Source organism: Lactuca saligna, chromosome 9 (assembly GCF_052625555.1).
Source record: "Lactuca saligna cultivar CGN05327 chromosome 9, ASM5262555v1, whole genome shotgun sequence".
Lineage (NCBI taxonomy): Eukaryota > Viridiplantae > Streptophyta > Magnoliopsida > Asterales > Asteraceae > Lactuca > Lactuca saligna.
Window position 1 is genome coordinate 179,402,703 of NC_136425.1, and position 27,783 is coordinate 179,430,485.

Below are 27,783 nucleotides of genomic sequence, written 5' to 3' on the forward strand. Positions count from 1 at the left end.
TATTTTTGGGTTTACATGACTAATTCAAAAGATGACAACCCTAAAAAATGCAACCCAAAATTGTCATGTATAAGTACGGCTATTCTCTTTGAGCCATCATACCCCTTCTCTGTTCTTCTTGTTTTCTGACGAATTTAGAATTCTTCTGGCAATTTAACTTACATTTCCGAGCCTAGATTCAGAAGCGTTCTTTTGGTTTATCCTAAACTGAATTTCTTGTAACTCGAGCATAAACTAAAAATATCAGTTCCGAAAGCAAGTTTACATGATCCACTGGGAATCCAGATTTCCACCATAAAACATCGATACCCTAACACTTTGTTGTTTTATATTGAAACCTTATTCAATGCATTTTAACCCTAACACTAGCTCCGATTTTCTTTTCTTTGTAAACAATGGACAAAATGAAATGTGTGTCGTAGGCTTGTACAACAGTGTTAGTCTAGGCTTGCTAGTAGGTTTTGGGTTAGGCAACGAGGGATGCATACACCAAAAAATCATTTATATGTCCATAACTTTTACCCCTTTCATTCTTCACATCAAGTTCATTCACTAAGATGTCTTCATTCATTGATCCACCAACAATATTCTCCTTGTCTGATATACCTTTTACAATATTCATAATTCTTACTTAATAGAGATCGAGATAAAGATGGTCTAGCATCATTGGCCAAAAGGATAGCATCTCCATCGGCAATCCCATTTGCAATAATATCATATGTATGTTCCTTATTGATAACATTCTTACACATATGTTGGTTAACATACTTAAAAGGACCAATGACCGATATAAGAAACCATCATTGTTGAAATTAGATTGCTTTTAGGTGCCCATCCTCTTCCACCATATGTTAACCAACAGTTATCAATAATGAACATACATATGATATACCCAAATGAAAATTCAACTTGCAACGGATAGACATAAGGAAATTATATAAATAGTTGTTTAACCCGTCATAATCATTTATATAGACAACAACGTCGATTGCCGAATATTCGTAAGATAACTTGATTTAATTATACACCACGTGAATTTTCTAGCCACCAAATTAATCAACCTAAGTATATGTTACACCCAAATGAAAATTCAACTTGCAATTATTGTTAACATTCAATGACATACTCCCAAACGCTATTAACATTCTCCCAAACACCCACTTAGTCAATTATAACCTCTTGATTATCATCACAGTTCTGTTAAACAGAGAGATAGAAACCTCTGGTTTTCATTTTGTTGCTTATATTCAAACATCATGGATATGAAATTACTATTTTGACCTGTCCTTTATGTGATATTTTTAACTAAACATCAAACACCAATTGATACTCGGTTGAAATCACAGCAGTTAAAACTACTAATACCCCCTTGGATCTTTTAACAGAAAACATCATATTCCAAATTCCAAACAAAGAGAAAAAAGCAAGGGCAATTTAGTCATTTTAAACAGAATGGACAGAAGTCATCCTAATCCTATCCTCCTCGCATATGAGCACCCAATTCACCAAACTGGTCATCAGCTTCAACCGTATCTTCAGACAAACGAACCGCATCAAGCTTCTGCTTCAGAACTTCAATGGCATTCAACACCAATTGAGATGCTTTGACTGCACCCGTTGACTCCACTGTAAATATAAAACTATCTTCTTTTGCATAAATCTCAACAAGCCCTGGTTTCCCCATGGCTTCCACTTTCTTCAACACCTCATCATCATACGTGTATGCTTCAGGATCCACCACCTCCACCTTCATTAATCAATCACAATATCAACAATAAAGTGTAACAAGTTTGTGTTTTGATATAATAAAGATTTAAGAAACCTGCTGTGTGTGGGGATTTATGCCAAAGACTTTTGTGGGGCTGCTTTCAACTACACTTGTTTTTTCCTCAAGTGATAAAGTTTCCATCATTTCTTCATTGATGTGGATTTCAGGCTCATACATGAAAGTTACAGTTGCAGCTGGTGACCATTTTGCATGATCTTTTCCGATTCCCTTTCTAGCTATTGCCCTTAGCCTCAGTTCTTGACCTTTTCTCAGTTTTACAATTGTGATCCCCCTAAACACAAAGAAAAGTAAGGTTAACTTTTGCTAAAATACACAGAGAATTGCAGTCACTGCTACCATTTCATCAAATGAAACAGTTCACTGGCTGAAGATACAAATAGAGACATGGTTAGGGAATTAGGGTTAACTTATCTTGGTGAAATCAGATCTAGTCTAACATGAAATCCGTTGACAGTAATCAAGTTCGTAATTTCGATATAAAATCCCTAACTATAGCCAATTGAAGCTGAAGAAATGGTAATGAAGTTTTGAAAAGAAGAAATTCCATGTAAAATATAGATGAATAGAGAGAAACAGACCTCTGATCTTCAGGATTGTCGAAGCCAGAGCTGGTGTCGGAGAAATCAACAGGCACAACGGTATGGTCGGAGCTGTAAAGATCTTTACTCGTAACATCTAGGGTTTGATCATTTATACACTTAGCTCTCAGATGAAACTCAACAGAACAGAACTCGCATTGGCCATCACCGTCACAGGCATCGCAGTCGCGGGAGAAGCGCATGCTCATGGCACGCTCGCTTGTGAGCGGGATAAGGCCAAGACGATGTGCGATGAACTCGTCATTGAGAACAGAAGAGTTGACTTCGATTTCAACAAGATCGATGGCGATGGTCGGAACCTCGGCAATCATGACACGGCGGAGTGCATTGGCCATGCTGGCGTCGGTTTCCCGGAGCTCAAATTTGGCGTAGTCATCTTTCAGTTCACGGATTTTCACCTTGGGGAATCTCTGGTATGAAGCTCCTTCCATTTTCGTTCACTCTTTTGTTTCTCTCTCTAGGGTTTGAAAACCCTGGTTCTCTGTAAAACCCTCTTCCCGTTGCCTATAGAACCAGTGTCATATGCGTCAAATTATAATTTGGCCCTTAATAAATTTGAGATAAAACTAGTCCAATATAGTATGCATTTTTTTTCTTGAAAATGGTTAAAACTATAAAAATATTTGGATTGGTGGTCATCTATCCAAAAATGAGAAATCAAGCATGAAAAATCAACACGTGTTTATACCATTTGTATTTGATATGTTTGGTTTCCTTGCGTCGGATGTGGTAAAACTTCTTAATAGAATACAACGGATCATACATAACAATGTTATATCCCCTAGATCTATAGATGTAGTTTTCAAAATAATTAGTTTTACCATACAAAAAGGTTTAGCGACACAACTTATTGTCCGTTTGCATTTTCATTCGTTGTACCATGATAACTAAGATTTATCAATCTAATCTTCTGAATTAGTGATCTTTTTTAGTATGTTTGTATGTTGTTTTGGTCCATCTAAAAGTTGAAATGACTAAATTGCTATTTTTACATTTATTTTCTATCTTTTATAAGTATTTATATATAGGATATAGATCTGGTAAGAAAAATTTTTTGGTAGGAAGGTAAGAAGTTTTTTTTCTACATATTTTTTTGACGAACAAAATAAATGAATCACTAGATGATTCACTTGTAAGATGATTCACAAGAAAAAATTCCCAAAAAAACATCTTTATGATTCATTTTTAAGTAAATTAAGAAAAAATTCATTTTTATGATAATTTTAGTGAATAACAACAAAATCATTGTATAAATGAATCATCGAGATGTTTTTTTGAGAATTTTTTCTTGTGAATCATCTTAGAAATGAATAATCTAATGATTCATTTTGTTTGTTCGCGAAAAAAATATGTAGAAAAAAAACTTCTTACCTTCCTACTAAAAATTTCCTTCTTATTTGATCTTGACTCTTTATATATATTTAATAAAGATAAGGGTCCACATGCCCTACATAACCACCCACCCACCCCCTATATCTCCCTCTCTCTCTCTCTCTCTCTAAGGTTTTTTAACACCTCCATTTCTTTCCTCTTTTTTGGATTTCAAAGAAAAGATGTTTATCCCTTATAGGAATCTTCAGAATCCACCGAGTCGTTACTGAATATTTGTATGATAATCTTTTGTTTGGGGGCCTGAGAGGGATTTAGTAACATATTGATTTGGAGGGTATTCACACCTCTTGCTTGTCTGTGCTTCTCACGACACCTCAACTCATGTTGTTCACCTTCCTATTTAGCTTTACTTAAACAGGGACAACTGCTTCTCGAGTGCTTTGTTGAAAACCATTTACATGAACAAATGTATAAGTTTCAGTTTCTACATTCAAACCACCCACATCTACGTCATGGATGCTAGCCAATGGTTCTTCTTCTCCTCAAACCATAGACCCGCACATATAGAAAACATATCTATTTATTGTACTCATTATAGTTGTTCTCAACACATGCTTAAATTAACTTGATTTTGACTTTTAAGCTTTGGTGTTCAAATCTATGAGAGAATTCCTCATGCCCTCTACCTGTTTGATGTAAGTCTTGAACCAATAGTAGCGCATGTTATAAGTATATTTATTATTGCTTCTGTAATATAAAGTTATGGATTGTGATTGTGAGTTCATGATCAGGAATAGGGATGTTGTGTTGGGAAGAAAGAATAGAAAACATCTAACTTTGTTTGGGTTGAAATAAATATATCTCGTGACAACATTGGACTCTATACCAAGGTCTCTCCTTCAACAATTAACATGGATTTTTCTGGATTTGGTGAGATCGATGATGGTGGTGGTTTGGAGTTCGCTTTCTAGAATGACGTAGGAGAAGGTTATGTCGGGGAGTTTGTCTCCGACAAAGATGGTGGCGATGAGTTTGGGGGTAGCAGAGTATTTGATGCCGTGACGGTGAGTGAGGTAGAGGTTTTTGATGTGGAGGGTAGAGATGGAGGTGAGAAATGGTCAAATGGGTCTTGTGCTTTTTAGCACACACACACACACATACACACTAAGATATATATATATATATATATATATATATATATATATATATATATATATATATATATATATATATATATATATATATAGAGAGAGAGAGAGAGAGAGAGAGAGAGAGAGAGAAAGAGAGAGATATGGGCCAATTTATTTTTAAATATTTATTAAAAATTGAAAAAATTATTAGAAAAAATGAAGAAGTTTATAACAGTCTTTTCAATTTGGGAAATGACCTTTTCTACATATAAACATGGTCAAAAGGACCACCGATCCAAAAAATTTATGGTTTTGAAGAAAACACGGAAATAATGCATACCAAATGGACCATTTTTATAGTTTTGTTTGAATTTAATAGTTCCTTGATTGTTGTAAGAATTCGGATATATCAATTTGCCCCTTGTAGTAATTTTGATACATACAAAAAGATATATTATCTTCTCAAATATGCAATGTTTTTTTTTTCTACTTCAAGTTGATAAAATTATATCTTATTATCTCAATTAAAATATTAATTCAAATAAGAGCCATTTATAAAAATACCAAATTTTCTTTTTGGAATATAAGAAAATAATTCAATTTTTTTCTGACAAGATGAAAGTTAAATGTTTCATACTCTAACATTTCAGACTATGTTTTCATAAAGTACATTTCACACATACTTTTTACATGACATAATTTAATTCATATTATCATTTCGAAAAGGAAAATCTAGGAATAATTATCTGTATCAAAACACATGACTCTAATCGATTTAAGTTCTTATTTCCATACTTAGTTGCCTAACAAAATTCATTTTTTTTTAAATAACACTAGCTGTAGTTCTAATTTGTGTGATTGATGGTCCAATAATATGTAGATTCGGGTGTTTCTAAAATGCTTACGTTGTTGATCTTAATATATAGTGTAACACCTCAAATTTTAGACGAAAATTTTCATTTTTAATTCACCAAAATAAAGTTTCACAAGCCAAGTTATCAAACACATAATTATCCGAAAACATCCATTATCATAAAATATCAAAATTCTCAAATTATCCCAGTAGCAAAACTCTCAGCGGGTATCTACAATCAGACATTCGCTGTCCCGCGGTCCTCAGAAGTACCTGAAACATATAAATCAACAATTGTAAGCATGAAGCTTGGTGAGTTCCCAAGATACCACATACAACACAACATAAATAAACAACTATGGGTTATCAGCAACCCTGAGGACTATCAATAGTCCCAGTGGGCAACAACACACCCTATGGGTTATCAGCAACCCTGGAGACTATCTGTAATCTCAGTTACACATAAAAAACATAATACAAATAATAGTTAGACCCAAATGGTCATCACAAATAAAGCTATTCTACCACACAGGTAAGAATAAATGAGGAGACTCACTTGATACTGACGACAAGTAAATCTCATACCTGAACTGTCAGAACTAGACCCCGCCTAGTCAATGAAATAATTAAACCTAATTAATAATTAAGCTCCAAAACTCAACTTGTGAGTCCAAATCCCATAAATAAGTCCTTTAAGGGGAAAAAGACCATTTTGCCCTTCTCATGGTCCAAAACCCTCAATCTTGACCAAAAGTCAAAGGTCAACAAAAGTTAACTCCCCATCGCGTACGTTGGGCGTGCCACGTGATCAGTGATAAATCGGGGATAGAACCGGCTATGCGGGGCGTAGCCAGGAGTACGCCCGACGTACTCCGTTTGATTTAACTTTCATCAACTTTGTGTCTTAATCCGATAAGACAACCAACCAAACTTCAGATCTGACCAACCTACGGTGTCTTAATCCATAAAGTCGTCGACCTTAAGCCTTTGCATGGCTAGGAAGGACCCAATGCAACAAACTTTAACTTGCATCACACTCTAAGTTACTTTACTCATGCATTGGCCATAGGGAATGATCAAGCAACCATTTTTACAAGTCCTAAATGCATGAAAGGACAACTAATAATTTTTGGAGTGCTCCAAACTCGTAAAGGTCCAATCTTGGGGACAAAAGTTCATAAAACTCAACCATGGAGATCAAATAGGAAACTCATCAAGGTATAAACTTTATACCTGAAAAAGATACACAAAGAGGAAAGGTTTCTGGATCTACAAGCTTGCAATCAACAACTCCTTCTTTTCTAGTCTCCTTCTTCAACAATATGCACCAAAATCACTTAATAAGCCCCTAAAACTCACACAAACAACTTAGACTCAAAATTAGGTTTTGAGGAGGGAATGGTGGCTGATTAGGATAGTCCAAAGGGGATACAAGGTTGTTTAAATAGGGAAAAAGCCTTAAAATTAGGGTTAAGCGATTGGGCTAGTACGCTCAGCGTACCACACGCACGCCCAACATACTAGCACATCATCCACTATCCACATTACACGAGTACGATGCGTGTACCCTCAAGTACGCCTAGTGTATGGCCAAAATGCAAAGACTTTTTCCTCAAATGACCAGTTCTGCAACTTTTGACAAGGTTAAAAGCAATAGAAATAAAAAACTGATATTCAGACGTTACAATTCCCCCACCCCCACTAGAATCAGACTCTACCCTTGAAGTTATCCTCAGCAAACAGCTCAGGATAGTCCTCTCGCATCTTGGACTTTGGTTCCTATGTCCACTCCGAGCTATTCCGATGTTGCTACTGAACTTTGAGCAAGTTCACCGCTTTGTTCCTCAAGGTCTTCACGCTCCGATCCAAAATTACCACGGGCTTCTCAACATAGTTCAGGCGATCATCGACCTTAATGTCCTCCAAAGGGACCACAACATTCTCAACAACTTTACACTTCCTCAATTGGGAAACATGGAAGGTATAATGAATATGTCTTAACTCCTCTGGTAGCTCCAACCAATAAGCCACTTTGCCCACACGGGCCAAAACTTGGAAATGACCAATAAATCTGGGGACCAGCTTACCCCACTTCCTAAAGTGGATAACACCCTTCCAGGGTGACACCTTCAGAAGCACCAAATCCCCTACCTGGAACTCTAGCTCAGAGCGTTGCCGATCTGCATAACTCTTCTAGCAGCTCTGATCCGTCAGAAGTCTCTGTCTAACTTGGTGTATAAGCTTGGTCGTCTTGACCACTAACTATGTACTCCCCATGACCCTTTGTCCAACCTTGCCCCAACAAATAGAAGTCCAAAATCTCATTCCATATAGAATCTCAAGGTGGGGGATACTTGTACTTTCATGATGGCCGTTGTTATAAAAAAAACTCAGCCAATGGGAGATAGGAGTCCCTACTCCTACCAAAGTTAATGATACAAGCACACAACATATCCTCGAGCGTCTGAATAGTCCACTTGCTCTGCACGTCTGTCTACAGATGATATGCAATACTAAAGTGTAGTCAGGTACCCAACTCCTTGTGAAACCTCTTCCAGAAACTGGAAGTAAAATGCACATCCCGTCCTGACACAATCAAAGTTGGCACCCCATGCCGAGCCACCACCTATCGAACATAAATCTCATCTAGCTTCTCCGTGGAAGAGCCCTCGCTAAAGGCTAGGAAGCGAGCACTCTTCGTAAAACGATCCACTATCACCCAAATAGCGTCAATACCCCTCGCAGTCTTTGGAAATTTCGTAATAAAATCCATGGTGATCTGCTCCCACTTCCATAAGGGAACCTCTAAGGGCTGCAACTTGCCATGAGGGCGCTGGTGCTCGGCCTTGATCTTCCGGTAGGTCAAACATCTCTCTATAAACCAGGCCACATCTCTCTTCATACATGGACACCAATAACTATGCTTTAGGTCAAGATACATCTTGGTAGCCCTTGGATGAATGGAAAATCTCGACTTGATGGTACCCAAACCCGCCCCTGAAGAGTCAAAAGCCCGCGGCTGTCGATATTAAAGGTTGAAATTTGGCCGATCCCCCGCTTAGTTTTCCGATTTCCTTCTTTTATGGCATCTGACTGCGCTTATTTGATAATCTCTAAAACTGGAGTCATCCTCGTGAACACATCCCGAATCGGGGCACTCACCGCCCTCCGACTCAAGGCACCGTCCACCATATTGGCCTTGCCCGGGTGATACAGAATCTCACACTCATAGTCTTTCACTACATCCAACCACCTCCTTTGCCTCATATTCAGGTTAGGCTGATCCATATAATATCTCAAAATTTTATGGTCTTTGATATGGGCATATTTAGTTATAAAATTCATGCATTATCTTAATATTTTATGTTGTTTTTATCTCATTTAATGAACAAAAGGTACTTAATTAGTTTAAAATTTCATTTTTAAGCAACAATGACATGCTCGGGTGGAAAACGAAGTAGAACTAGCGATTGGAAGCTTGGATCTTGGATTTTGAAGAAAGAAGGATGTTGTTGGACAGCTTGACCCCTCGTTAGTGTTTTGGCCATATCTCATGAATCGTAACTCCGATTGACGAGATTCAAAATGTTCTGAAAACTAGGTACAATTTTAGACGACTTTCATGTTTTGAGAAAATGCTAATTCCAATGGAATCGGCGAGTAGGACATCAACTCGCTGAGTTGGTCAGAAGTTTCGCGATTCTTGACTTTGCCTTGCCGTACACGGGATTTTAAGTGATGGACTCGCCGAGTAGGTCACTGTACTCGTCGAGTAGCCCCTGTTTTCATAAAATATATATAGAAATGCTTCTCATTTGAACCTTAACGAATGGGGGAAGTTTAGGACGATTTTTGGAGGCCAGAAGGGTTCTTAGAAGCTGTGGTTTTCGAGATTTCAACTTAGATATCAATTTGGAAGAAGATCAAAGGCAATAACACACTACTTTTATCTTAATCTTTTGCATAAACCATGTTTCAATCATTAGATTATGTTTTTAGTTTGTTATTTGCTATAGATATGAGCTAAAAACTCATAGCTTCTGTTTAGGATAGATGATTTTGTGATTATGGTTTGATTTTATGGTAGAATTAATTTAATTTTGGCGATTTTGTTGATTTTAGCTTGTTAAAGAACCTTATGTGTGATTGAAAACTAATTTTCTGTTATTAGGAAGTTAATTAAGTTGTATGGACATCTCTTAATTGCTACCTCATATAATTTATGTGACCACTTTGTTATATGACTAGGATTAACGACTGTGAAACTAGAATTAATAGAAAAATAGGTAAAATCATGTGTGAGATTGTGTGATGACCATCAACAAGAGGTTAACTAAAGGACCAAATTAGTTACCCATTACAAGTCTAAATTAACCCGAATGAATAACCTAGTGAATTGAATTAAATTAGACAACTGGCCAATGTTTGAGTTAGTTTGTTCTCTAAGGATTAATACAGCGAATGTGAATCTAATCACTTGAATCGGTAGCCAATAGAAGAATTAATCCATTGCATTATTACCATAATATCAACCATATGATCATTTGAGTTGAACTAAACAGAAGTTCCCTTCGTTATTGAATTTAGTTGAATCTTTGCTTATCTAGTTTTTAGTTAAGTAGTCTAAGTATTAATTGGTAAGTTTATAGTCTTGCAAAACTAGAGAAACCCCCTTTTTATTACTTGTTTTATTTAGATAATATTAGCATTTATTTTAATTGTTTACCGTCCCCTGTGTTCGATACCCTACTTGCTTGAACTATATTACTAATCGATAGGTACACTGCCTTTCGTGTGTTTATTTTGTGTCTAAGTTAGTAGGATTAAAACTAGTTGAGTTTACACACATCAATCTTTATAGATGGTGCACCAAACATCATAGAGATAATAGCGCCAAATCTTGAGGGCGAAAACCACCACCCCCAATTCCAAATCATGCATGGGATACTTTGCTTTGTGAGGCTTCAGCTACCTCGAAGCGTATACAATCAAATGCCCCATCTGCATCAAAACATTACCCAACCCTACAATGGGTGCATCACAATAGACTACGAAGTCCACAAATCCCTCAATGAGGGCAAGTACCGACGCCTCATATAGTATCCGGCGGAGCGTCTCGAATGATGCCTACCGCTCAGACCCCAACTAAACACAACATCCTTCCTTGTTAAACTGGTGAGAGGAACAATAATCTTGGAAAAATATCTAATGAATCTCCGATAATATCCCACCAAACTGAGTAAACTACGAATCTCAGATGGAGATCTCGGCACCGCCCACTGCATCACATCCTCTGTATTGGCTGGGTCGACCAAGATACCGTTCTGGTTGACTAGGTGTTCTAGAAACTGAACCTCGTGCAACCAGAAGTCACACTTGGAGAACTTGTCATAGAGCCCTTCCATCCTCAAAACCCAAAGAATCTCACATAAATGCTCCTCGTACTGCTCTCTGGCCTTCGAATAGACCATAATGTCATCGATGAAAACAATCACCGATCGATCCAACATAGGTCTGCTCATGCTCCTCTCGCATCCTCATCTGATGGTGGCCGGATCTCAAATCGATCTTCGAAAACCAAGATGCCCCCTGAAGTTGGTCGAAAAGATCATCAATCCTTGATAATGGGTAACGGTTTTTCACTGTCAGATTGTTCAACTCCCGTTAATCGATGCACATCTGGTGTGAACCATCCTTCTTTCCGACGAAGAGGATCGGTGCTCCCCAAGGAGAACTGCTCGGCCGAATAAACCCTTTTCCCAACAGCTCCTGCAGCTGAGAGGATAAATCCTGCATTTCAAGAGGTACAAGACAGTACGGTGCCCTGCCAATCGGTACTGTACTAGGAATCAGATTGATCCGAAAACTCCACTTGCCTCATAGGAGGCACACCTGGTAACTCTTTGGGAAAATCATGTACCACAAGAGCATCAGAAATAGAAGTCGATCCTTCAACCCATGTATCCACTTTATATTCCATATAACCCATACACCCATGCTGCAAACTCTGTCTTTCCCTGACGGCAGTATAAAAGGCTGATCCCGATCTAGTGCCCTCATGATAGATAGTTAGAACTCCCCCATTAGGGTCTCGAGCCGTCACTATCTAACGCTCACAGTCAATCAAAGCCTCGAACCGGCCTAACCAATCCATACCCACAATCACACAAACATCTCCCATCACAATAGGGATAAGATCTGTCGGATAACTAACACCGAAGATCTCTAACACACAACCTTTGTAGATATCCGTAGCAGAGACCGGACGCTCATCAGGTATAGAGACTCTCAAGGGCCTACTTAAAGTCTCTAGCGTATTACTAAAACGAAACAAAAAGATGACAAAACAAAAGATCGACTCACACGCGAGTCAAACAGCACAAGCACAAGCATAAAATTCAAAAGAAAAGCACCTACATAATCAAGAATATAATAATATAAATAAAACATCAAAATAATAAAGAATATATCCCATCCACGATGACTAGAGCTGCACGGGCCTCTTCTGCTGTCAACTAAAATGCTCTCCCTCGATCCCTCAGTGCCTCGACTTTCTCTGCCAGCCATCAATAATACACATGGCTGGGGGGGGGGGGGGGGTCAGAGTCTGAACCACCCTAAATGCAAGATGAGGAAACTCGACCCTCATGTGACCCTTCTGGTTGTAATTAAAGCAAAAAGAAAATCCCTTGGGGCAATCCCTAGCCAAATGCCCCTTGACTTTCCAACTTTATGACTTTGCATGGCTATAAAGTGCCTAATACCAAAACCATAAGTTCTTAACCCAATAAGGCATCACAACTCTTGTATGGAAGGGATGGAAGGGCCAAGATCACATTTTTATGGTTCATAATAATTCCATAATGGATAAAGTTTCCAACTTTATCCATTAGAATGGTCCCAACAAACAAGATCTACTCTTTAAGTCTCAATGGGACCCAAAAGTTCATCTTTTTCAACTTAATCCATTAAGCCCAAGTCTCCAACCTTCAAATGCGAATCAAATTGATGTTTAGATGGATAACGTTTCCAACTTTATCCATAAAAAGTCCACAAACTTTCAAGATCTAAACTTTATGCACTTATAGTGACCCAAAGCTCATAACACCCAAAACTAGCTAGGTCTAACAATTTCATCATCAAGATTCAAACTTTATAGCTCTAGAAGAAAGATCAAGGTGGAAAAGTCTGGATCTACAAGCTTTAATAGAACCAACACTTGTTCAATGAGTTCCTTCTTCTTCTTCAAGGTGCACCAAGAACACTCCAAAGCACTTAAAAACACCTTCTTTTTGCTCATAAGGATCAATCTAGGGTTAGGGTTACAAGAGAGGGTGTTGGAGAGGTGGAGGCTAAGAATAGAGTGAGTTTAGGGAAGTTAATGAGCTTAAATAAGGCTCAAACCATGAAAACATGGTTTAGGCACTGATCCCGTACGCCCAACGTACTCAATTTAGGCCCAACGTACTCATGCATACTCAGTACGCCCAACATAATCAATTTACGCCTAGTGTACTAAAAAAATACTCAGTACGCCCAACGTACTCAATCTACGCCCAACATATGTGGCTGACCCAAAAACCGTCCTAACTTCAAACGGTCGTAGCTTCTTCGTTCCAAATGCGTTTTTGACGTTCTTTATATCCACGGAAAGATATTGAAGAGCCCTACAATATTATATAAATATCTTGGACTAAAAACTTCTCAAAAAAAAAAATCTATTTGTCTTGAAAGAACACGACCTATTACTTTTCCATTTCTACCTTTCAGACCAAAACATTATTCAAGGGTTAAACCTCTTAACCGAAATTACATCCTTCCACAAGGACTAAACTTTTCCTTCTTTTTCCCTTTCTACCATTCAGCCCAAAACACAAGTCAAGGGTTAAGTCTCTTAACCAGAATTAACTCCTTCTAGAAGGACTAAACTTTGCCTCCTTAAGGCCCAAAGCCTTACACACTCGACTTTCGGCCTATGGCCTATAAATGGCAGGAAATAGGATGTTACAAAGATTTTGGGTGGAACAAGCTTTACAATCACCAAAACACCAAGACACTCCAAAGGATAAAAATATTCAAGAACGGTTCTGAGAGGATAGTGGATGAGAATATTACAAACCCTAATATTAGCTTCCTTAAATAGGGCTCAAAGCCGAGACCAAGGGATTTGCGTTTGCGGTGGGTGCGCCACATATATTGCTTAAGGCGCTTCATACAAGCACTCCATACTGAACAATGAGCACATTATGCCTAGCATAAAACCCTTTTTCTTCCCAAATCAAATATTTAAGTAATTAAAACTCCTTATTGTTGACGATATCTCGTCAACTGAAAAATAATCTTTCTCCTCATGTATCATTAAGCCTTCTTTTTGTTGCTTTTCGTTTAATATCTTTTGCAAACACACATTTCAATAAAGTTTTTGGAGCAAACTCTCATCCAGGACGTGGGGAATGGATGCCCACGACGTTGCATGCAATTTAATGAAATGCGTGTTTTAGAGGGTCACCTCGACGTGGTGATGGATGGTCACGACGTGGAAGCTATAACAGCCCAATCCTATGTATTTTAGGGTTTCTCCCACATTTAAGCACCTTAACTCCCATTTTAGTTAATCTCCTTCAGCCTCCATCTACCATTCCGAAATCCTAGCCACATTTCCTTATTTTTGGGCTTGGTGACCCTATCTTGAGGTTTTTTGCTTCATTTGGTGAAACTTGGAGAAGAAGATAGTTCATTTTGGTGCAAGGAAGCAATGATAAATCTTGGATCCAAGATGTTCTTCACATTTCTGAGTTGTTGGAGGTATAAAGTTCATACCTTGACCTTTTTTCTTCTTGTTTCAAGCATGAGCCAATTTTGCATGTTTTGGTTCCATTCTTGGGTACTCTTGTAGTTTGAGGAACTCTAGAGCTTGATGTGGTGCTTATTTGGTCATGAACTTTTGAGCTAGTGAGAAAAACGTCTTAGCTTGAGTGTTCTTAGCCCATGTTTGAGTTTTGGTCATATTGAGGACTTAATGGACTTAGGGTTTAAGATCTTTCCTTTGGTGAGGTCCAAATATATAAACTTGGAAACTTTATCCATTAAGTCAGTAGTAGATATGGGAGTATGAGCTTAGAGCTAATCGGATTAATCTCTTAGTGAGAAAAATGGCATTTTCCAGTAGCCACCGCGTGACGAAGTTGAGGATCACGACTGCCTTGTTCTAGCATGGCTACGACGTGGCGTTAACCTGGACCAAGGTTGACTGTTGACTTTTTGACAAGTTTGAATTAGGGTCAAATTTGAGGATTTGGTTTGTTGATTAAGGTTTTTCCATTTTTGGTATTAGAAGGCTCGTGGGAGCAAGCGATGTTGAAGGGAAACACATCGTAGTGTTTATAGGTTCTTCGTTTCAAGTGAGTTCTCCTTGCAATACCCGTGGGTCGAATACACCAATACCGACCCACTAGTTTTGGTTATCATTTAATAGAAGGATGCCCCAAGGACTGTATGTAGTCATGTAGGATAGACTGAGGACTCTTTATCTAGGATTTCTTGCATGTTCCTTGCTTGGTTGTGGCTCTAGAGTTTAATCATTTGTCCGAGTGTCTATCTTACATCTGAGCACATATGGTTGTGCATTCCTTACAGATTTGGTCTCGTATCCTTGTGTAAAGGATGTTTCTATACTGTGGTGATCTGTTATATATATATATATATATATATATATATATATATATATATATATCCTGGTGTGATAGGATGCATCGATAGTAGTATGCTGGTTAGAGTACCAGTAGGTTGGTTATCGTCTAGTAGAGGGCCCTAGGGGCTGTAGGTAGTCATGTCAGATGGCTTGAGAACTATTGATCTAGGCTTTCTTTCTTTTTCCTTGTTTGGTTGTGGTTTTAGAGTAAGATCATTTGTTCGAGTGGCTATCTCACCTCTGGTTACTTATGGTTACGCATTCCATGGTGGTTAGTTGGTAGCGGAGCAGTGTGACGTGAGAAGCCTAGTAGGAGGTAGTGAGTTGTATGATTGATAATTGTCTAATTATGTGCCTACTTGATCCTTGATTGTTTATATGTTGACATATGGTAGTGGATGAGGTTGAGGCAATATTGCACTGTGCAGAAGCCAACAAACCTAGGAGCAATCCAAACATAAGTTGTTGGCCGGAAATGCAATCCAAATTTATGTTGTTTGTAACATCACGAAATACGAGCCAAAAATTTTCATTTTTAAATACACATAGTTAGCAAAACATTAGAATAAAACATTCATTGATCATATCATTTCATAAAGGATGTGCGTGTTTGGAAACCAGTTTATAAAATCATAATAAAAACACAGTACAATTCCCCAGGAAGATCTCATAGCACGGAATACAAAGAGTGTGTGTGATGTACTGCTACCGCGCGAGCTCCTTCCCCTTCAAAGAAGAGGTACCTAAAACCAAAAATGAAAACTGTAAGCACGAAGCTTAGTGAGCTCCCCCATCATACCACATACCATACAATCACGTATCATACATATTGCCAGACATTTCTGGGGTGCCCGACCTACCCGGTACGACCATTCTGGGGTGCCGACCTACCCGTATCAAGCCATTCCGGGGTGCTGACTACCCATGTCAAGCCATTCTAGGGTGCTGACTACCCTTCAGTCCTAACGACCGAACCTTGGGGGACTATTTCAACCCTTACTGCTACTATCACATATATCATAACATATTATCAGAAACATCTGGGGTGCCTGAACTACCCTGCAGTCCTAACAACCAAACTCGGGGATTGGTCCCCTCCTACTACCTCTATCGCATATAACATAACAAGCCAGCATGCAAACATCACATACTATCAGACGTGTCTGGGGTGTCTGACTACCCTTCGGTCCTAACAACCGAATTCTACTACTATCACATACAACATATCATGCTAGCATATAACATATCAGGTAGTAGCAAACCTAGATGATATCACAAAGACAATCATCTATCATACGTCTCCTACTGGTGGGCTGGCATTGTGGCCTTAGACCCACCGCTACTGGAAGGTAACTCACCTCGAAAGTAGCTGCTGAAATCTGCTTGCTGAGCGTCTAACTGTTGGATCGCAAATCCTCCGGCTATAAACCATAAACATAGGTTAGACACCCATAAATACCATTAGGTCAAAAGATTGACCCTCCCTTGGCCCAAGGTCAACCCCTTGGTCAAAGTCAATGTCCGTTTGATTGGACTCGCCGAGTCCTTTTCCTAGTAACCCGGTCCTACCCAACCAGTCCTTCTTCCCACTCACTGAATCACTCTTCATTCATGACTTGGGAAGATTGAACTGACTCGTGACCCGACTCGCCGAGTTTGAAGAACAACTCGCCGAGTTCCAGGTAATCTTCATAGGACTCGCCGAGTTGTTCATCCAACTTGCCGAGTCTAAGGCCATCTTCATGGAACTCGCCGAGTTCCTCCTTGGGACTCGTCGAGTCCCTATGACCCATTTCCCATATAGGCCAAATCTGAGACATGCAACGCTTCAAAACCATAGATCCATGTCCCTTGAGCATGCTTATCACGTAAAGTTGCAAACTTTACGTGGATGCATGGCTCTATAAGCTAAAAAGGCCAAAACCAAGCTCTTCAAGAGGTCATAGACTCAATGGTGACCTTAATCACTTCAACCATAGGAACTTTATGCTACTAATTCATCCAATAAGTCCAGATCAGAAGTCCTTTCGGATCATTAAGCACCACACATGGAGCTTGGTGTTTTAGGGCTTGAAAACCACCAATTTGGGACAAAAATGGCAACTAATGATCTAAAGATCAAGGTAGAGACTTTTCTACCTGAATGGAAGCTTCTCCCTGCGTGGAGTTCGGATCTACTCCTTTCCTTGAACTCTTCAACCACCTCTTTCTCCTTCTAAGCTCCAATCTCATTCAAAAGGCCAAAAACTCTCTTTAGATCAATAAGGGGGGCTAGGGTCTCACTCTAATGCTCTCTGGAAGTGTTAGGGACAAAGAAGGCCAATATAGAGTGTTTAAATAGGGTGCAAACACCCGGATTAGGGTTTTTGCCCAACCAGGGCCTACTCGCCGAGTCCAGAGTCCAATTCCCGCACCTTGACTCACTCCTACTCGGTGAGTTGGCCCATCAACTCTCTGAGTCTAAGGCAATATATAAAGCAAATAAATAGCAAGGAGTACGTACCGGAGACCAGGTGCTACATTGTTGGCTCGGGAGCAATCGGGACATGAGTTGTGGGTCGGAAAGGCAAGCTAGACTTATGTTGTGGGCTCGGGAGCAATCCAAACACAAGTTGTGGGCCAGGTGGGCAAACTAGAATCGTGGTGTGGACTCATGGGTAATCCAGTCTAATAGATGTGGACCCAGTATGCATGTTGTTTTGTGTTGTGTGGTGGTATTTTGGGGGAACTCACTAACCTTTGTGTTTACCTAATTGTTGTTGTTTTCAGGTATCATCAGTTATTGTGGGAATGCAAATGCATGACTGTACACATTCATCAACATCAGTAAAGGTTCTGTGTTATAATATTACACTGATTTTAACAAATGTAAATAGAAACAAATGGTTTTCTTAATACGGGTTTTATAATATGAAGTTTTACTTTAATAAAAACTGAAAAAAAAAATTGTTGTGAAAATGAAACGTTACAGGAAGTCTAAAAAGTCCTTCCCCGCTATAGGTTGATATGACCACATTATCTCTTTAGAGGATTTAGTGTACTCAGGTATAATCTCTAGAGCACTTTGACATTCATCCCATTCATATGGTGGTGAACTTAGGGTGAACAAAAACCGAACCGCAATTAGAAATAACCGAAAAATTGCATAAACTGAAACCGAAATGAAAAATGACGGTGTGATATTTAATTTTGCCAAAACCAAAAATTTATGGTGCGGTGTGGTTTTCATTTTTTTTAAAAACCACAAATAACCTACCCGCACCGCTTTAAATAATTTAAATAAATTATATAGTATTTATTATTTACTTTACTAATATAATAGGTATTAAAAGAAAAAATATAAGGGGTTGAATCAAAGTTTGAGCATTTTTTAATGAGTCATAGCCTTCCCAATTATAACGATGAGTCCCAGCCTTCCCAACTAGTTACTCTCTTCTTTGTAGTTGTTTACAAGTGTGTGTCTAAGTTTTACAAATCTGATGTCCCTTTTTGTCGTCTCTTAAAATTAGTAGCTTTGTTTGGCATTCTTAGCCTTATAGACAACCTAATCTATGACGGCTATTTATTGTTTTATAGTTTGATTTGCAGTTAAATCTTTGGAGAACCAACGGATAATATAAAGTCAACTTTACATTCACGATTCATGGTTCAATTTGGGACCAAACTAGTGCTTTATCTGTCAATTATTTTGATTTTTGGTTTTATTATTTTGATTTTATGCGATTGATTCTGCTTTGGTTGACTTTATATTAATGCACTCCCCTGTATAACTTTTTACGACTGCGTATCTAGGATAATTAATTTGTAACTGTTTGAGTATTGGTCAAATTTATATAAGTTTTTGTTCACATAAATTTGTTATAAAATTACAAAGAAATGATATTTACTCGAAATTACAAAAAGCCCAATTGAACAATATTAAGGCAAGTGGGATTAAAAACATATCAATCACCTTGTGGTTGTGTAGACTTGGTTGTTTTGAACCAACCAATGGATTCGAACCCCGCTGTCCGAAGCTGGCGAATGAGCCAACCGTGACAAAAATATGTTAGTACTTATAGTTTTAACAAGGACAAATGGTACAATTATTATGATATTTTTGATGTATATATATATATTTTTGTTTTAAATCGAATATCGTAATTTATTATTCTGTTTAACAATTTCTTCGAGACTTTTTGGGAATACCGGTTTTGCAATTCTGAATTGGAAGTTTATGCAGGAACCTTCATAAATGGTCCATGTGCTTTTCAGAAAATGACGTATGGTTATCAAATTAAAAAAATCTCATAGATAGTCCCTGTGTTTCCAAAATTTTAACAAATAGTCCCTTCCTCTGAAACCTGCAACTCAAACCCCCCAACATCTAGGAACCTGATTGAAGCAACGAATAAACTGATTTTCATCTAGGTATACTTCTTCGATGTTATCCAACTCCATGATAAACCAAAAGCATATCTCCACCGACAACCAAACTCCTCAAATCTTTCCAAAATCTTCTTTTGTGATCTCGATTTCAGTAAATCTGAAAAAGACTTCCTCCGATGGGTAGACACATGTAAAGTAACGAGGCTCAGATCTATTAATGGTGGAAATTCAACTTGTAACACCCAAAATTTTAAGCCAAATTTAAACTTTCAAAACTTGTCGAATTCATCAAAACATTACAACTTTGTTTTCAAAATACATTTATATCATAGTTTTCCCAGAAACATACCATAATAGGAGGAGATGTACGATCATGCCTTCGCCTTGCCGCGATCCCCTGATGTACCTGAAACAATAAACTGAAACTGTAAGCCCGAGAGCTTAGTGAGTTACCCCTAAATTACCAATACACATACAGTCCACATAACCATGTCACATGATAACATATCATAACAACTGAGTAGAACAACACATAACGGGCCCACAACTTTACAGACTGGAATACCCCTGGGCCCATAGTGTGAACTGGAATGCCTACCGGGCCCTCAACTCACATCTGGATTGCTACCGAGCCCTCAGTACTAGTTCGGAATGCCTACCGGGCCCTCAACTCGTATCTAGAATGCTCCCAAGTCCTCAGTATGAGTCTGGAATGCCTACCGGGCCCTCAGCTCATATCTGGAATACTCTAGGGTTTGTTGGCTACCGCACGGAGCAGTACAACCTCAACCCATCCTACATAACATATCAACATGTAACAGATAATGCACATACAGGCAATCAATCAGTATCACAGGTAGTCCTACAGACCTACCCTCTAACGTTTCAAACTAGCATGCATAACTAATTCATACTCAACATAATACAACTACTAGGATATCATATCCACTAGGCCGATTTTGGTGCCTTAGACCCCTTAGTATAGTGAGGATAACTCACCTCGCAACTATCGTCGAAAATAAGAAAGCTCAACTCCCGGGTCCAATACGAACTCCACCACCTATATGTACCATACAACCTTTTCATAAATTTCCCAAATACCAGAAACCAACAGAATTCAACTGGTCAACCCTTGGTCCAAGTCAAAGTCCACAGTTAGAGTCAACAGTCTATGTTGACTCGACTCGTCGAGTGCAGATCACCTACTCGTCAAGTCCTTCATGAATCTGAGAAGTCGTGAAATCCTTGATTGGCTCGTCGAGTTTCCCTTTTTAACTCGTCGAGTTCATACATGGCCAAGATTTGGAAGAAACCCTAGCCAACTCGCCGAGTTGTTCATCCAACTCGCTGAGTTCAAGGCAATCTTCAACGAACTCGCCGAGTTGTTCATCCAACTCGCCGAGTTCATGGCCATCTTCAACGAACTCACCGAGTTTCTCATTCAACTCGCCGAGTCCTTGTAGTTCTTAATCGATGCAGATGCTTTTTAAGCCATGGCAAGGTCCCATATTACAAATCCAAGCTCCTAAGGCATGTTTATCATGTAAAGTTGCAAACTTTACGCACATGCAAGGCTCTAAAGGCCCTAAATGATCAATTTAAGCTCTTAATGGAATTTTACACCTTAGGAGAGTCTCATCCTTGAACAAGCTGGGAACTTTATAATTTAGAGGTCAAGGGAAGTCCAGATCTAAAGTTACAACTTCAGATCTTAGCTTAAACATGGAGAGCCCTTCATAACACCCATCCAAGAGAGGTTAAAAGAGAAATGAGCTTAAGGAACAGCCTAATACCTTCTAGAGAGTGATAACTGAGGAAATCACTTAGCTTCCCACGAGTTCTTGGCCTTGCTTTTTCTTCCTACCTCAAGTGCTTCCTTCTCCAATGTTACTCCTCCAAGCTTGAACACACCAAGAAACACACACACACACACGATTTAGGGTTTGAGAGGGACAAGAAGCAGTAAGGGGAGGCTGGTGGAGGCCAATGATCCTTTAAATAGGGTGCAAAACCCCCAGGATTTAGGGTTTCATCTGCCAGCTCCTACTCACCAAGTCCCTTAGTGGACTCGCCGAGTAGGTCACTAAACACATGTTCTATTCCCGCTGCTACTCGATGAGTAGGGCAACCAACTCGTCGAGTAGGACGTAAGGCCAATTATTCTTTATTTAAATCCATACCTGGAATCGGGGCGCTACAATTCTCCCCTACTTGAACTAGACTTCGTCCTCGAAGTCTGTTGCGGTGAACAGTCCCGGATAATGCTCCCGCATTTCTGCCTCTGCCTCCCACATCCATTCGGACCCCTTCCGATGCTCCCATTGTACCTTCACTAAAGGTATTTCCTTGTTCCTCAGTATCTTCACCTGTCTCTCCAGTACGTCCACGGGCCTCTCCACATAATTCAGGCGCTCATTAACCTGAATATCATCCAACGACACCACCGCCTCCTGATCCATGACGTACTTTTGCAGCTGCGAAACGTGGAAAGTGCTGTGTATCCGACTAAGCTCCTCCGGCAGCTCTAGCCTGTAAGCCACCTTGCCAACCCTAGCAATGATCCTGAACGACCCGATATATCAGGGACCTAATTTTCCCGTCTTCCTGAAGCGGATCACGCCCTTCCACGGCGAGACCTTCACGAGTACCATGTCCCCCACCTGATATTCCAACTCGGACCGGCATTTGTCGGCATAACTCTTCTGTCGACTCTGAGCGGTCTGCAAGCGCTGTCTAACTTGCTGGATCTTTTCGGTAGTCTGCAAGACTACCTCCGTACTACCCATCACCTTGTGTCCAACTTCGCCCCAACATACCAGGGTGCGATATCTCCGCTCGTACAATAGCTCGAATGGTGGGGCGCCAAGGCTAGAATGATAGTTGTTGTTGTAGGCGAACTCCGCAAGCGGTAGGTGAGAGTCCCAGCTCCCACCGAAATCAATGACACATTCCCTCAACATGTCCTCGAGGGTCTGAATAGTCCGCTCGCTCTAGCCGTCGGTCTAGAGGTGGAATGCGATGCTGAAGTGCAACCAAGTGCCCAGCTCCTCGTGAAACTTTTGCCAGAAGCCGGAGGTAAACCTGACATCCCGATCAGATACAATGGAGATAGGAACCCCATGGCGAGACACGATCTCCCGAACATACAATTCGGCCAATTTGTCGGCCGATGAGCCCTCTCGTATAGCCAAGAAATGGGCACTCTTGGTCAATCGATCCACGATGACCCATATAGCATCAAATCCCTTTGCCGTCTTCAACAATTTGGTAATAAAATCCATCGTGATCTGTTCCCATTTCCACATGGGAATCTCTAGGGGATGCAGCTTTCCATGCGGCCTCTGATGCTCGGCCTTGAAAATCTTATAGGTCAAGCACCTCTCAACGTACCAAGCTATTTCCCGCTTCATGCACGGCCACCAATAGCTCAACCTCAAATCTCGATACATTTTGGTGGCCCCTGGGTGAATAGAGAAATGCAACTTATGAGCCTCCTCCATAACCGTCTGCCTAACCCCACCCGTCATCAGAACCCAAACCCGACCGCATCGGTTTAATAGTCCTCGACTATCCTGCACAAACTGGGTGTTCTCGCCTTTGATCCTCTCTAGCTTCCAATTTTCCCGGCGGATGCCCTTAACCTGGGCATCTCTTATCAAATCCACCAGCGGAGAATCCACTGCTATCCTCATACATACTGCTGGGGTGGAAGACCCTGCTGATTTGCAGCTCAAAGCATCCGCCACTACATTCGCTTTATCGAGATGGTAAAGGATCTCGCAATCGTAGTCCTTGACTACGTCCAGCCACATGCGCTGCCTCATGTTCAGGTTCGGCTGATCCATGATATGTCTCAAGCTCTTGTGATCCGTGTAAATGGTACAACGTACCCCATAGAGGTAGTGTCTCCATATCTTGAGGGCGAACACCACTGCCCCCAGTTCCAAGTCATGCGTAGGGTATCTCGTCTCATGCAGCTTCAGCTGCCGCAATGCGTAAGCTATCAGTCATCCTCTCTGCATGAGGACCGCCCCTAAACCTGTGATGGATGCATTACAGAACACCAGAAAATCCTCGACTCCCTCCGGGAGTGTCAATACTGGAGCCTCGCACAATTGCTGACGGAGGGTCTCAAACGCCCTCTGATGCTCGGGACCCCATCGGAAATCCACTCCCTTCCTTGTCAGACGAGTGAGTGGCACTGCGATCTTGGAGAAGTCTCGTATGAATCTCCGGTAGTACCCTACCAACCCCAGAAAGCTCCTAATGTCCGAGGGAGATTTCGGAACCTCCCACTGCATAACCGCCTTGATTTTGGACGGATCGACCAAAATCCCTTCCTGGTTAACGAGATGTCCGAGGAACTGGACCTCCCGTAACCAAAACTCACACTTTGAGAACTTGGCGTACAACCGTTCCCATCTCATCACTCCCAACAGCTCTCACAGATGTTCCTCATGCTGCTCTCGGGTCTTGGAATACACCAAGATATCATCTATAAACACTATGACTGAGCGATCAAGCATCGGTCTATCATCAGGTCCATGAACACCGCTGGCGCATTGGTGAGCCCAAGCGACATCACCACGTACTCGTAATATCCATAACGAGTTCGGAACGCGGTCTTCTCCACGTCCTCCTCTCTGACCCTGACCTGATGATACTCAGACCTCAAGTCTATCTTGGAAAACCAAGATGCACCTTGTAACTGGTCGAAGAGATCGTCTATCCTCGGGAGTGGGTAACGGTTCTTCACCGTCAACTTATTTAACTCGCGGTAATCGATACACATCCGGTGCGAACCATCTTTCTTCCGGACGAAAAGTATTGGTGCTCCCCATGGAGAACTGCTAGGTCGAATGAACTGCTTGCCCAGCAGTTCCTGCAGCTGCGATGACAGCTCCTGCATCTCTGGCGGTGCCAATCGGTACGACGCCTTAGCAATAGGGGCAGCACCTGGCACCAGGTCGATCCTGAACTGGACCTGCCTTTCCGGAGGTATCCCTGGTAACTCCTCCGGGAATACGTCTGCGAACTCCCTGACCACCGGTACGTTGGAAACCGAAATCTGATCCCTGGCTCGCGTATCTACCACATACGCTAGATAACCTGCACACCCGTGCTGAATGTACTATCGTGCCCTGGCAACTGAACAAAACCTTGATCCCACTGTTGTGCCCTCGCCATATACAATCAGTTCTTCCCCATTTGGGGTTCGAACTACTACACGCTACCCCTCACAGTCGATCATGTCACCGAATCGACTGAGCCAATCCATGCCTACAATCACACATACCTCCCCCATGGGAATCGGAATCAAATCGATCGAAAATGACACCCTGAAAATCTCCAAGTCACACCCTCGATAAAATGAAGAAGCAGAAACCCCGTGTTCGTTGGCGATAGATACTCGCAACGAACACTCTAACTCGCCCACTGGCGCACTGAACTCGCTAATAAATGTCTGAGATATGAAGGACCGACTCGCCCCTGAGTCAAATAAGACTAAAGCAGGCAAGGAGTTCACTAAAAACGTACCTAACCATAGGTGCAACAGATAAGAATGCAACAGATATAGAAAAACGAGATAAGGATAGAAACATACCAGCAACCACATCTGGTGCTGCTCTGGCCTCCTCCGCTGTAAGCTGGAAGGGACAACCCTGAGCCTTTGGAGGCTCTGCCTTGACTGATCTCCCATCCGTGATCCTCAAAGTAGTCGGTGCTGGAGCCTGCATCAGCTTGCCGGTGAGTAACGGGCAGTTGGCCTTCAAATGGCCAACCTGATCACAATGGTAACATAACCTCATACTCTGAACTGGAGCGGCCTGGCGATAGTCCTTCGCATAATACCCCTCCTTGCCACACTTGTGGCATCCACTACCAGCTCGACACACACCAAAATGACCCTTGCCACACTTCCCACATGTGCGGCTTTGCTGACCCCGGTCCTAGTATCAGCGGTCTTAGACCGATTCGGTGTCGGTTGAGAATGTGTCGGGGCCTGCCGCTGCTCTCTCAACTGCTGCTCAATCTCCAACTCATGCCATCTGGCGGCCTCCAACAACTCCAGAAGAGTATCACATCACTGGGTAGACACAAACTGGTGGATATCCGTCTTGAGCATGCTTAGATAACGGGTCATTTGAGTCTGCTCTGAAGCAAACTCTGGGCAAAATATCGCCCTCTCAGTGAACATCCGGGTGATCTCCGTCACCGACTCCTCATCCTGTCTCAATCTCAAAAACTCCGGTGACAATCGCTCCCGCTCAACCTGTGGAATGTAACGGGCACAGAACATATCCCTGAACTGCTCCCAAGTAACAGCAGCTCTCTGATCATTAGAATATGACCCAGTCGCAAGTCTCCACAAGTCCTTGGCCCCGGACCTAAGCAGGTTCAGAGCACACCTGACCTTCTGGTCAACAGAACACGAGCAGGTGAAGAAACTGTTGGGTTATGAGCATTCTAACACTCCTAAGTGTACATGCAACCCTAAATACCTTGGATCTATGTTTTCTCTATTATACATGCAAATAAGAACATCCAAGGTATTATCCTAATCTAGCATACAAAACAATGACTATAGCAAGATAGAATACATACCTCTTTGGTGTAGAAAGTCTTCATGAAGCTTGAGTGCCTAGTGCCCCAAGTGTGACACCTCAAATGGTTCACACAACACCAAATACACTTGGAATAACTTGAGAGAATTCTAAACTTCATGAAATCGGCTAGCCCTCTCTAGAATAATACTAGTACCGATTTTGTCAAGAATAATATCTTTATATAGTGTTACAATTAGGGCAAACCCTAATTGTCATGACTTTCCATTTCCTTGGATCCATGGGTTCAAAATACACCATGGAGCATCCATGGAGCATCATATGGGTTTTGGCCCAACTAGATAATCCATGGAGCATTAGCCCACTATACAAGTATGGATGATTTACACAATCAACCCATATATTTAATTAGTCTTCTTTTGATCACTTAATTAATCCTAGATTAATTCTTGATCAATACTAATTAAATAATCTTATTATTCTTATTATTAATATACTAGAACTTATAATATATTAATAACCATAAGTGTCTTATTTCTCTCATTATAGTCTATCCAAGTGCATGATGCCATGCAACCCAAATGGACCATGTCGGGTCGGGTCAAGTCTTACCAATTATAGTTATGGACTTAGACATTAATCCAACAGTCTCCCACTTGGATAAGTCTAAAACTATTATTGCGTATGACTTCAGGAACCAAATGGCAATCGTAGCTCTCAAAAGCTTCTGTCGAACTCTGACCTTGTCGATAAACGCTGACCTTTGTCAATGACTTGTCCATTAGATAAGGGATCATATATTCCTCCATTCTAGATATCATATGGACTGAGACATGGATTATAATCATTCTCTCTGTCCATTTGTTGTTTCCCGATTTCCGATTTATGACGACTGACTAATTGAACAAATCAAATCAGTCCTGGCCCGGCCGAGCACTTCCATTTGTCATCATCAAATCATCGAGGGGCCCACAGATATCACTTTTATCCCGAAGGTAAAAGGAATGGATAAACTTCGACTCATATGGCTTGTTCTACTACTTGTTGAATCATACACAAAGACACGTTTTATAGCACCGAGTTACCAAATGCGGTTTCGTGTAATCAATGTACTATCAACTCATAGTAACAACTCATATCTCTAGGTTTGAAGAATATAAGATATTATCGTCTCATGATCACTCGTGATAAAATCCATGAAGTGATTCCAATGAGCGCGGGTTGAATCCAATACTCAGAACTTATGAGCACTCATGAGTGTTGTAGCCCTTTATCCAACACCTTAGACCTCTACAAGCTAACCCATGATAGTCTTAATTCATATCTACCTCCAACATATGACCGACTGTGGATGGTTTGAATAACTTAGTCATTCTGGAAGAATAACCTAGTTTATTCGGGAAGTCAAAACATGCAAAGTGAAACACAATAATAATTGAATCCAATATGGTATCA

General features: G+C 40.6%; 1 protein-coding gene across 1 annotated transcript; it reads right to left on the reverse strand.

Annotated features, from left to right (window-relative positions):
• Positions 1-1,349: 1,349 nt before the first annotated feature.
• LOC145017395 (DNA-directed RNA polymerases II, IV and V subunit 3-like) lies at positions 1,350-2,928 on the reverse strand. The gene is made up of 3 exons (XM_078975433.1): positions 2,368-2,928; positions 1,823-2,060; positions 1,350-1,747 (listed from the first exon to the last, which is right to left on the reverse strand). Exons 1-3 carry the CDS (start codon positions 2,817-2,819, stop codon positions 1,475-1,477), a joined length of 963 nt encoding a protein of 320 aa, XP_078831559.1. The 5' UTR covers positions 2,820-2,928; the 3' UTR covers positions 1,350-1,474.
• Between the last annotated feature and the right edge of the window lie 24,855 nt (positions 2,929-27,783).